Source organism: Mustela nivalis (genome assembly GCF_964662115.1).
Source record: "Mustela nivalis genome assembly, chromosome: 11".
Taxonomy (NCBI): Eukaryota; Metazoa; Chordata; class Mammalia; order Carnivora; family Mustelidae; genus Mustela; species Mustela nivalis.
Window position 1 is genome coordinate 82,469,624 of NC_139030.1, and position 12,331 is coordinate 82,481,954.

At 43.5% G+C, this 12,331-nt stretch overlaps 1 protein-coding gene across 6 annotated transcripts in view; it reads right to left on the reverse strand.

Annotated features, from left to right (window-relative positions):
• MOGAT1 (monoacylglycerol O-acyltransferase 1) overlaps window positions 1-12,331 on the reverse strand; it is a 60,765-nt gene that overhangs the window by 13,104 nt on the left and 35,330 nt on the right. The window contains exons 6-7 of one of the 6 annotated variants that reach the window (XR_014300520.1): window positions 9,284-11,206; window positions 6,482-8,381 (exon numbers count right to left, since the gene is read on the reverse strand). The exons of 3 other annotated variants lie outside the window; for them this stretch is intronic. Coding sequence is in view for 2 of the 3 variants with exons in the window: in XM_082690428.1 (XP_082546554.1) it covers window positions 11,052-11,206 (155 nt within the window). In the remaining variant the exon portion in view is untranslated. Of the gene's footprint in view, window positions 1-4,062; window positions 4,189-6,481; window positions 11,207-12,331 lie in introns of those variants that run through there. 2 more of the 6 variants (XM_082690429.1, XM_082690428.1) reach the window with 2 other exon arrangements.

Genomic DNA, 12,331 nt, shown 5'->3' on the forward strand with positions numbered 1-12,331 from the left:
GCTCAGGTCATGATCCCTGCATTCTGAGATCGAGTCCCTCATCGTGCTCCCTGTTCCATGGTGAGTCTGCTTCTCCCTCTGGTTCTGTCTTTCCCCCTGCTCATTCTCTTTCTCTCTCTCAAATAAGTATATAAAATTTTTTAAAAATCCTACTAGTTTTTTTTACACTAAAAAGAAAAACTATTTCAAGATTAAATATGCTCATTTAACTGTGGCAAAGATATAAAAGTATCAGTGATCGCTAGTTTCTTTTGTTTGTTTGTTTTTAAGCAGGCTCCATGCCCCTTGTGGAGCCCAATGTAGGGCTCATGCTCCTGACCCTAAGATCAAGACCTGAACTGAGATCAAGAGTCAGATGTTTAACCGACTGAGCCACCCAGGTGCCCCCATGATTTCTAGTTTCTACTACTCAATGGATCTTCTTGTGTAGGAGAGATAATTTTATTATTGTAAGTGAATGCTCAAAATGTTATGTTCTTATATTCAATTCTCATTTTTATTAAATTTCACGTGATGAATAAGATTCTCAAATCTCCAACAGAATTATTCCATCTATGGTACTTTCAGGAACAAAGCATAAAAAATAAATAAGATTTAAACATATATGTATATATATATTTTAAAGATTTTATTTATTTATTTGAGAGAGAGAGAATGAGAGAGAGAGCATGAAAGGAGAGAGGTCAGCGGGAGAAGCAGACTCCCCGCTGAACAGGGAGCCCGATGTGAGACTCGATGCCAAGACTCCAGGATCATGACCTGGGCCAAAGGCAGTCACCTAACCAACTGAGCCACCCGGGCGCCCCTATATGTATATTTTTAACAAGTAAAAGGTAGGGGCGGAAAATAAACACTTAAAGTTTATGTAAAGATTAGGGCATTTCCTAACATTTCAGATTTGAGTTTCAGGGTCTGAGCATCCCTTCATTAAAAATATTTTAGAAACCCATTACAGGAGAACATAACTTCTCCTTGAAGAGAAAGAAACTGAAGCGCAGAAGAGTCAGTCACATTCACACATGCCCACAACCCTCTCCACAGGACCCAGATTCTTAGGGAACAGTCACTGTCATTAGTTTCGAGGCCCCTCACACAGGACAGTGATTTAAGGAGAATTTATGAAAAAATCTCCCTCAAATATATGGAGAACTTCCAGAGCCTTGAGACTGCCGCTCACATGGAACTCACAGAAACTGAGACATTTCAGAGTATCATATGATTATAGAGCTGAGTTGGATATTCGTTTTTCAAAAATTAGTTTAAAAGCTGCCCTCTTGGGACGCCTGGGTGGCTCAGTTGGTTAAGCAGCTGCTTTCAGCTCAGGTCATGATCCCAGCATCCTGGGATCGAGTCCCACATCGGGCTCCTTGCTCCGCAGGGAGCCTGCTTCTCCCTCTGCCTCTGCCTTCCACTCTGTCTGCCTGTGCTCACTCTCGCTCTCTCTCTCTCTGACAAATAAATAAATAAAATCTTAAAAAAAAAAAAAAGCTGCCCTCTGGAACATTAAATAGAAAAAAAAAAAATGCTTCCCTGTCACCCCACCCAAAGGTAGACAGAACAGCTAGCTGTGCCCGCCACACCAGGGCCATGTGGTGCTGTGCCTTTCTGCCTGGGTTGGGGGGAGTCCCACTTGGCCTAGACTTAGGGGGCTTCCCAGGACGGAAGCTTTCACTGCTAAAGGCAGGAAAGTTCAGGGCCAGCTGTGACAAGTTGGTCACCCTTATCCTGACTCCTCTTCCTAAGCTTTCCCTTGGCGCTCACCTAAGCCTTCTTTATCTTGAAAGCCTCAGTGGATCCTCCTCCCTCCAGAGCTCCCCCATCTCTTCACAACTCCTGGCTGGAGCTGCTCCTGTGACCCCCATTTTCCTCACTCTCCAATGAGATAGTTTTCTAAGTATGGTCCCAGAGCGGGCAGTGCATGGGGCCTGCAGCTTGGTTCTTTCCTCCAAGTCGGTGCTTGATCACGGTCGTCCAGCTGAGGGGCACCTGGGTGGTTTAGTTAAGCATCCGCCTTCAGCTCAGGTCACAATCCGGGGTCTTGGGATCGAGCCCCACGTAGGGCTCCGTGCTCAGCGGGAGGTCTGCTTCTCCCTCTGCCTCTGCTCTTCCCCTCGGCTGGTGTTCTCACTCTCTCTCGCTCGCAAATGAATAAATAAAAAAATCTTAAAAAAAAATATTGTCCAGCTGACTGGGAAGACGTTCAGAATGACTGGGCCCTGCGCATCTTCTTCCTCACAGGACCCAGACTTCTTGCATTTACTGGCAACAACACACCTTGCCGCCCCCAGCCTCCAGCCCTCCATGAGAATCTTTGAATCGCCGGGAGATGCAGGAAATTCCAACTGAATCTAGTAACCACAAACAAAGCTGAAAGCAATTCTTCAGTGGATTCTTGCCAAAGAATCCTGGCAGAGACTATCCCTGATGGAACTCTGTGAATGAGCAGAAAACACATTACATACCCAGACAGAGGATCAGACCAAAGCTTCTGCATCCCTGTTTCACAGAAACGAGAGCCCAGAGCAAAGAGAAATCCCGGGTGGGATGGAAGAGAAATTTCTCCTTTGAAATAAAGACCCTGGGGCAGTGTCTAAGCCTATCAAGATGTGGAAAAGGAAATAACCCTCACAGGGAAGTTAGGCCGAAAGGATGTGGTGAGAGCTTCAGAGCGATTCCAAAGTGCAGTCTCCACAGCTCCTTATGAAAAGCGTTTTCCTCCGGCCACAAATGACCAGCAGGGCACACTGCTTTGCATACAGTCTGTCATCTTCAACACTGAAACTCAGCTTTGTAGCCAAATCATCCTGACGGTGTGTTTCACGGAACCCTTCAACAGGAACAGTGGAAACAGACAGACGTACTCAGATTTGGACAAACACGATTCTACCACTGTTGTCATTTGCCTATTTGATCTGTGGATCGTAGCTATAATACCATGCATCAACTTGGCATAGTAACGGGGGCAGAAAGGGCTTTCCGCAAATCCCATAACTTTCAGCTACGATCTTCCACGGTCAAGCTGCCTACTTAGGTGGAGTCATGACGGAAATCAGACATCAGCAAAGAGCCTAATCATGGCGTCTTGGTAAGGATAAGGAAAGGGTGAACTTCTAACGCAAGACTCACTCTCTCATTACCAAGAAGGGGCTCACATGAGGACATAGTCTTCCTTTGGCCGAATACCTTTTCCGAGAGAACATCTCTCTTGGGCAGTCAGTCCCAAACGTGTTCCTGTCATCTGTCACCGAAGGACAAGGGCACACCGTGGAGCGAACTGGGAAAGGTCTTTGACCATCACATGTATAATGGTAAGATGTCTCTCTCTTCCATCCTGCGGTCCTTCCTCCTCTGAGCAGGGACCTTGCTTCCTGTTCAACTTTTCCCTACTTCCATCGTCCTTGACCTTACCTCTGCTAGAAAGTAAGAGTTCCTTAGTTCCTTCCTGAAATTCAACTTTTCCCTTCGCTTCCTTTTATTTTTCTTTTTCTTGGATTGTGGGAAAAGCAGAAACCAATGTGGAGAGGAAAAGCTAAAATTATAGAAGAAGGTAGAAAAGGGGAGGCATGTGGGTCAACGTCCCTGGTTGAGAAGGGCATTCCTCCCTCTGCAACTGCTTTTAAGACCTGGATAGGCTTGGGTCCTGGTTTGGAATAGTGTGTTGCTTCCAGCAGAAATATCACGGACTGTCACTATGTCACACTTCCTGCATTTATTTGCAGTAATAATGACACTAATTTCAATCGCCTATATATTATTCAAAATGTAAATCGAATGCATCTTTAAAAGCACAGCTAGCTCCCAAATAAGCCACATTTTCTTTTCTTCCCCATGATTTAAATTTTCCTTTACTTGGGTATTCTTATTTCAATAACAGCAATGCAGATGTATCTACATATCAATGACTCTATGACTTAACATTCCATATTTACAGGTTCAATGTTATTTTAAAGTTAAGTGAATTTGAAATGACAAATTATATGATCCTGCTGTTATGGAGTCAAGCAATCTAAGAGCGATCACGCATTCCTTTCCTTCAGCATTACACAGAAGATGTCATGCCAGGTCAAACTGAAGATCACATTTCCTTTCCATCTAGAGTGTTTAAAGATGTTGCTGGTGAACTGGAAGAGGCAGGCAAGGAGAGGTCAAACCAAAGACGTTTCTTCTTAAATTTGGAACATGCGGCAACTGTTTTATGAAGAAAACTTTTAAGAGGTACTCGGAAATACACACATACATATACGCAAGAGAAAGAAAATAAAATTTTTTTAACAAGGATAGTTTTTAGATTTTATATATTTTTGAGAGAGAGAGAGAGAGAAAGTGCACGTGCAGGAGCTGGGCCAGGGTGGGAGGGGCGGGTGGGGGGGGGGAGGCAGGCTCCCCGCTGAGCAGGGAGCCCAATGTGAGACTCATCCTAGGACCCTGGGATTATGACCTGAGTAGAAGGCAGACACGTAACCGCCTGAGCCACCCAGGTACCCAAAATAAAATCAATTTAAAAAGACAGTTTGGGGGTGCCTGGGTGGCTCAGTGGGTTAAGCCGCTGCCTTCGGCTCAGGTCATGATCTCAGGATCCTGGGATCGAGTCCCGCATCGGGCTCTCTGCTTAGCAGGGAGCCTGTTCCCTCTCTCTCTCTCTGCCTGCCTCTCCATCTACTTGTGATTTCTCTCTGTCAAATAAATAAATAAAATCTTAAAAAAAAAAAAAAAGACAGTTTGGAGAAATGAGCTTACCCCAGCTAATGCTTCATGCAACCACAGCTACAATCAATCAATCAGTCAACACTTTAAGCTAGGCAGGTGTTCTTAAGCTAACATTTTAAATGATTAATTAGCCCACTTATGAAACTTTTTTACCCGTCCTTCCGAGAGTGGCCACAACACTTTGCCATCTCACTGGTTCTCCGGGTTGTTCTCAGCGCAGGCGGGGGTGGGGGACTCCTGTGCCTATTAGGTCTGTGTGTGTATATGTGCTGGGGTTGGGGAGAGGGAGCAGTGTTTGGAAATGTCGATGGCTTTAGAGCAGAATCACCAGCAGATGGACCCATAAAGAACCTTTGTGGTCATGTTCCACCTTCTCATTCCATAAGTCAAGTTCACTTCCCCGAGTTAGTGACAGAGATGGTGGATACCCCAGGGCTCCTGAGCCCTACGTCCAAAGCAAGGGCCCTGGCCAGAGGCCCTGGCATCCCATCTGAACTCCACCACCACCATGAGGGTTATCTTGAGCAAAGTTCTTAGCCCCTCTGAACTCTAATTCCTTATGGGATAAAAATAGTACTGACCTCACAGGGCTATTTTAAGAGTTAAATGTCATAATGTACTTAAAGTCCCTAGTTCTGTATCTGGCACATTGAAGGTGGTTAATAAATATTAATGGTTTTTATAGGATAATATTTACTTAGTATTAACCACAGTTTTGTTTATTTATATTTATTTATATTCTAACTACAGTATTCATAAAATACTAGGAAAAATTAAAGTCAAACAGTATTTTTACACAATAATAACTCAGCATTTTCTTTGTTCTTTTTTTTTTTTTTAAAGATTTTATTTATTTATTTATTTGACTCAGAGAGAGAGAGAAAGAGAACACAAGCAGGGGGAATGGCAGAGGGAGAAACAGACTTCCCACACTATAGGTGGAGCCCAGTGCAGGACTCGATCCCAGGACCCTGAGATCATGACCTGAGCTGAAAACAGACGCTTAACGAATGGAGCCACCCAGGCAATCTCAGCATGTTCTTTAGCCAATAAAATATCTTAAAAAAGTATTGCAAACCCCTATTTTGATAACAGACACCAGAAACACCAACAAGTCTCAAAAATCAAAATGTAAACTTTGTCATCCAAAACGCATCCAAAGGAGGCAATTTCACTCCTGACATATAAAAAAAGAAATTGCGTTTTTAGCTTCTTCTGTTATTTTGCCAAGTGTATGACTGACTCGAGTGTACAAAGCCACTTTACTGAGATGTAATTCACATATCGTAAAATCCTCCCATTTGGAGAGGGGTGTTTGGGAGTTTTTGGTATATCTGCAGTGTGGGACAGCCATCATGACAACCCAATTGCAGAACATTTTCATCACCCGAAAAGAAACCCCAAACCTACTAGCGGCGATTCACTTGATTTGGAATCTATCCATTCTTCTACGCGTTTTTGAACATTTCCGTATCTGACAAGTTTCACTCCTATTTCCACCGCGGCCCCTCCCCGGCGTGTTTCCTCTTCCTGCCCTCTGCTCCTTTCATCTGGCACATCTGTCGGCACTTTTCGGTTAGCCCTGCCCCCGCTTTGTTTTGTCTTTTCTCCGTGGAGAGGATCTCCAGGCCTGGCTCTTCAGGCAATGCCCACACCACCACCGCAATTCCCTTGCCTGAATCCATCCCCAGGTCCGAGCGCCTCCAGCCTTGGCAAGGCATGGGCAGGAAAACCATCCCACTCAGCCAAAACACCACGCCCACACAGTTACAACTCTGGCACCAAACACATTTATTGGTCAACACTTTAGAAACCAAGAGCTTTTTAAAAGCACACGGCAACACATCCAAAACAGAAAATATAAAAATTCACCATCTCCTAAAAAGATGTTAACAAGAAATAAACTGTTATTTCACAGTTTTGAGCCATATAAAGAAGGAGACCACTTCGATAAATGTCTCCAGTTTTTATTTATAGAGAACGAAACTGTTTCTTAGGAACACCATGCCTAAAGGCCACTGTGATGCTGGAGAAATCTCCATAGCAATTTATGTTTTCCATATGCTAAGGGAGACAGTCATTTGAACCCTCTGCGTGTCCAGAGGAATACAAGGGAGGATGGCAGAGGAAAAAGAAGTCTACGGATAAATCTCCATCTCCCGCTGGATGTTATTACCATGAGAGAATGAGGGCCAGGCAGAGACCACAGAGACAGAGTGAATGGGACCTTGGAGATCATTCACTTCTAAGAAGGAGTCCAGGTCACTCAGCCATTTAGTGGAGGACCAGAGGCTGAAGGATTATTTGAAACAGAAGCCCCTGGAAGGTAGAAAAAAATAGCACAGTTGTGTTTTCTGGTTGTCTCTGCATGACTGTACCCCACACTGGACAGTTGGAATCCAACCAGAAAGACCAAAGCCTCCAAATGGGTCTGGAAACAGAGGAGGGGAGAATTACATGGCTCTTGGGAATACAAGAAGGTCAGATTTATCTTTATTCTCGAGAGAGCCTAAGAAAATTCTTAAGAGCTGTAAAATAAAATAAAATAAAATAAAAAAGCACCCAGCTGAATGATGCTAGAGCCAGAATGGGATTAGGGCTGTCAGCAAGGTGACAGACAGAAGATTTGCTTCCACCGCTGAGTAACGGGACTACTCTGACCTGTATTAATGGTCACGTGACTGAGAGGGAAAACTCCTCTTCGGCTCTCACGGGGACATAAAGCACCTTGCCTTATCCTGCTACTCCATACACAAGGCTCTAGTGGCTTAGCTTGTTGCTGAAAACCTTGGACGTTACCCAGTGCACATCCCCAAAATAGCTCTTGCAGAAGGGAAAAATCAACAATGCAGCCTACCAGTCTCAAAAAAGAAAAACGTTCCAGGTCCCAAAAAAACAGAGCTTGCTTCAGGGTTGTTAAACCCCTTGCATTTTGGGAGTATCTTTAATCACGCTCCATGTTTGGATACTTTGGTTTTACGGGAGGATTCACAGGTGGGTTCATCAACAATCATGGAAGAGCCGTATCTCCTCCTGTTCCATCAGGGCAGAGGAATATGATCATGGAGTCGGTGTCAAGCCACGTTAAGCTGCTGGGGTTCAACTGCTCCATCTGCAGAAGGACTCATGCCAGACACAAAGCCCCTTTTGGCCCTAGAACTTGACTTCCACTGACACAGTCTATCAGACTTCTGGGTTAGAGCCATAAGCATTCGCTGAGAGAGCACCGGACGCCTGCGCTCCGTCGGGGGCAGGATCCAACCCAGCCAGACACAGATTCCACCAATGCGGAACCCATCCCGTGAGCAAACTGTGGACGGAGTTAGACCTTCGCCTTCCCATACATGCTGTGAAGGCACTAGGCTGTGAGTGTTTAGGAAGGATTAAGTAAAATAACTGACATATAAGGTATTTGACAAACCCCTTGGTTTTAAATATAAAAAACTGCTTCAGTATTTGCCATCCCAGAGAAACTGGCACAACCAGTTGGTTATATAGTAGTTGCCTTGTTGTTATTTTTTTGCTTTAAAAAGATATACAAATTCTATTTGAAGTACCTCTTCCAGTCCCAGAAAGACATTTTATCACTTAGTTTAAAAAGACCGATACAGGGACACCTGGGTGCCTCAGTGGATTAAAGCCTCTGCCTTCGGCTCAGTCATGATCCCAGGGTCCTGGGATCAAGCCCCTAGTCAGGCTATCTGCTCAGTGGGGAGCCAGCTTCCCTTCCTCTCTCTCTGCCTCTCTGCCTACTTGTGATCTCTGTCTGTCAAACAAATAAATAAAATCTTTTTTAAAAAAATAAATAAATAAAAAGACAGATACAACTGGCAATCATGGGTTGCTGGAAAACAACAGGAAGGGATTAGCGCATACCATGTATGACCCACACTTGTGCTATGGCAAAATTCATATCCAAATCTTCATCTGTAATCTCTAGGACTATAAAGGAACTTCCTACTATGCTTTGACTTTATGAAAGGACTTCTGGCTGGATTAAGACCTCTGGAGACCCAAAGAAAGAAAAAGAGATAAAAATCCCTAATTTGTACCTAAAAATAAGATTTTTACAGATGCCAAAATTAAAGTTGCTGATGTCTGGGTTTTAGAAATGACAAAATTCGAGATAAATTCATCAGAGCAAAACTTTTCTCATTTTTAGTGTCTCTGTTTCACTACATGTGGGCTTTAACTGCTTCCTCGATAATCCAGCTAATGCTGGGGGTGGCGGTCAGCTTGGCCTCCACCACCAAGTAGGAGATTAAACATCATACCTTCATGAAAGAAAGCACATGAAATCGCCACTATGGGTCATAAGCACTTAACAAACTTCTATAAATGAAAGAAATGCATGCTTTTAAAAAAATTTTTTTTTTTAATTTACCTGGCCCAAATTCATGGGTTTATTATTATTATTATTATTATTTTAAGATTTTTAAAATTTATTTGTTCGTTAGAGAGAAAGCACACAAGCAGGCAGAGTGGCAGGCAGAGGCGGAGAGAGAAACAGGCTCCCTGCCGAGCAAGGAGCCCGATGCGGGACTCAATCCCAGGACCCTGGGATCATGACCCAAGCTGAAGGCAGTGGCTTAACCAACTGAACCACCCAGGAGTCCCCACAGGTTTTTAAATAACTTGAAAGTCTTTAGTTGTGGTGGTTAATTGGCCTTACGAAGACTGACCCCTAACCAGCTAGGGTGTGTCATTTTCCATAAATGGTGCTCCTTTATGCCTTGCTAGTATTGAATAATACCAAAAAAGGATTTACAATCCAATTTTCTGCATCTGTTGAAAACAGGTTGTGTCCTCTTCTCTGCTTTGATTATAAAATTGGTCTAATTTGAAGGCCACGGGTCAGTGGACTCCAGGATTGCTCAACGAGCATGAAGCCCGAGTGATGCTGGCCAAAACCACCTCAAATGGAACCATGGGGGAGGTTCACTTTTTCCTCTGTGAAATGCTTTCCTCCTCAAGACATTACCCAGCATGATTTTGTCTGTCTGATGCTGAACACAGTTTAGACTCTAGCCCAGGGCTTGACGTTTTAACAATCAGAGGCCTGAAGATCTATTAAGTTAGAACTCAGTGAAGGTGTCCTCAAATACTTAGAGTGCAGCAGCGAGAGAAGCAACAAGCAGCAGTGGAGGTCATTTGGAAACTAGACATTCTTCTTCCTTAAGGCAATTGACAAGACTGACTGACTGACTTGTCAATCACCATTCTGAGACAAACAGACCCAGCACATTCTCCCCTTCTGAAAGAGGCTCTTGTCTATAATACGTTCGTCCTATTGTAAATAAAGCTTTAAAAATTCTTCATCTTAAGGCAAAAATGTTTGTGGGTTCATCTATAAATACATTCAGTAAACAAGCACTTATCTTGTGCGGGACCCAGGCACTAGGGAGAGGTCAGTGAACAGGAGGAACAGGGTTCCCACTCCCGTGGACCAGACAACTCTAACTGGACACATTACAACCAGAGAGGACACTTTATTGCATAGCTGGCCTTACTCAAAGAGGCCATTTGGGAAGGAAATTAAAACCATTTCTAATATCATGAAAACCTTTTGGAATTTTAATGTTCTAAAGCATGTCTCCCAAAAGACCTTCTTGTCTATATAGCAAATGAACATATAGCAAATGAACATTTGCTCAGAATTTCTGAGCAAATGACAAGCATGAGCATTTCTAAGCATGAAGAGAAATGAGGAGACATGCTCTCATCCACATGGGTTTCCAGATGGTAGATTCATCCTGTTTCAAAACCTGCACAGAAATTCTGCAGTATTGTATAAAAATGTGTTGGGTGAGAGGACCTAAAGGATCAAGTTATCTAACTCTGAAAAGTAATGTTATTCACCCAAAAAATTCTCCATTCAAGCAGGGGGAAAAAAAAAAAAAAAAAAGAAAGAAATGATCTCCTCTAGCTAGGTATGGAAAATTACTTGACACACTGTCTCCTAAGTGTTTCAGCTGTGCTAAACAAGAGCTGTGATACTTCATGAAAACACCACCTTAAATTCTTGTGATTTTGGTAAAAGGGTCTAATTTTTTAAATTTTTTTTTAAGCACACGAATAATCCTAAACCTTTTCTTAACCCGGGAAATGCTTGCACCTTCCCTAATGAGGATTATCCAAAGGGTTATGGTCCTTGCCTCCTTCTCCTACAGTCACCCACTGTATTTTTATCTCCCACGGATAGACATTAACATTTGTCACCATAAATAATACTTTTCAGTTGTAATCTTGATTCCAGAGTGAAAGAAAAAAAAAAATCCCTTATTTAAAATGATGTATCCTCCAATCGGATATTCTCTCGTCCTCTGTATGCCTTCTAAGAATAGTTATCTAAAAATGAGAGTTTCGTGCTCCGAGATGCCATATTTCCTTTTGTGGGCCTCAAATAGCTTCCTCAGCTCTTCCATATAGGTCTGATGCAACTCCTCAATCTGCTCTGGGCTTGGGTGCAGGGTCTGAGGCACAGGGATTGGACGGCCAACTGCAAAAAAAGAGAATGCATCTGAAGTAAGGAAATGAAACCACTGCACCTGCACCAGCTGCCCCTCACGGACCGGACAGACGGCCCGGGGGGAGAGAGATCGACCAATCAGAATCCGCCTGCTCTAATCCCTGGTTCATTTCACTGGCTGCCTCCAGGAGTCACACCATCCCACTTGAGAACCAATAAAGAACTTTCCTTCTCCGCAGTCGCTGCAGTGGAAGGCCTCTGGTGGTTTTGACTCTGAGTCAAGTGAACTACTGGGCTGAGCACAGCTGTGAGATAAGAGGGCATAGCTGTGTATGAACGTCACCAGCCCTGTCCCTCTGGTACGGCTGGCAGCCCGGCCACAGTGCCCTATTGTGACCGACTGCGAAGTCTTGAGTCATCAGGCATCGGCCCTCTCCTCTGACTCTTTTTAATTTAAGGAATGTGTATCTTCACAACTAAGAATCCGTAATAGAAGACACACACAATCACAAGAGTCCCACTGTTTGTTAAGAGTGGAAAACAAAACGAAGCAGAAGTCTCCGTAGAAAATTTCTTAAGTAAACCACAGAACGTTCATGCAACAGAATCCTAGGCAGCAGTTTTTTAAAAAATGAAATTATATGTGTACACGCACACACACATCGAGGTCTAAAATGTAAGAAGTGGGGAAAAAAGTTGTGAAATAATACAGTAGGATCCTATTTATGAAAAGACATTTATATACCAAGGTGCATCATAAGCTTTAGTGCATTTAAAAAAATCTAGAAAGAGAGACTAATAACCATTACTTCTAGGAAGGAAGGAAGGTAGAGGTGGGAGACTTTTCACTTTATCTGTATTGTAGGAATTTCCTACAATGAGAATGCATTTGTGTTTTACCTATAATGAAAAATGAGCTAATTATTATTTAACCTGGCAACTCTATACATATTTAAAAAGGTGTTTAGGAGCACCTGGGTGACTCAGTAGGTTAAGCCTCTGTCTTCGGCTCAGGTCGTGATCTTAGGGTCCTGGGATGTAGCCCTGCGCCAGGCTCTCTGCTCCGCAGGGAGCCTGCTTTCCCCTCTCCCTCTCTGCCTGCCTCTCTGCCTACTTGTGATCACTCTCTCTGTCAAATAAAGAAATATATATTTT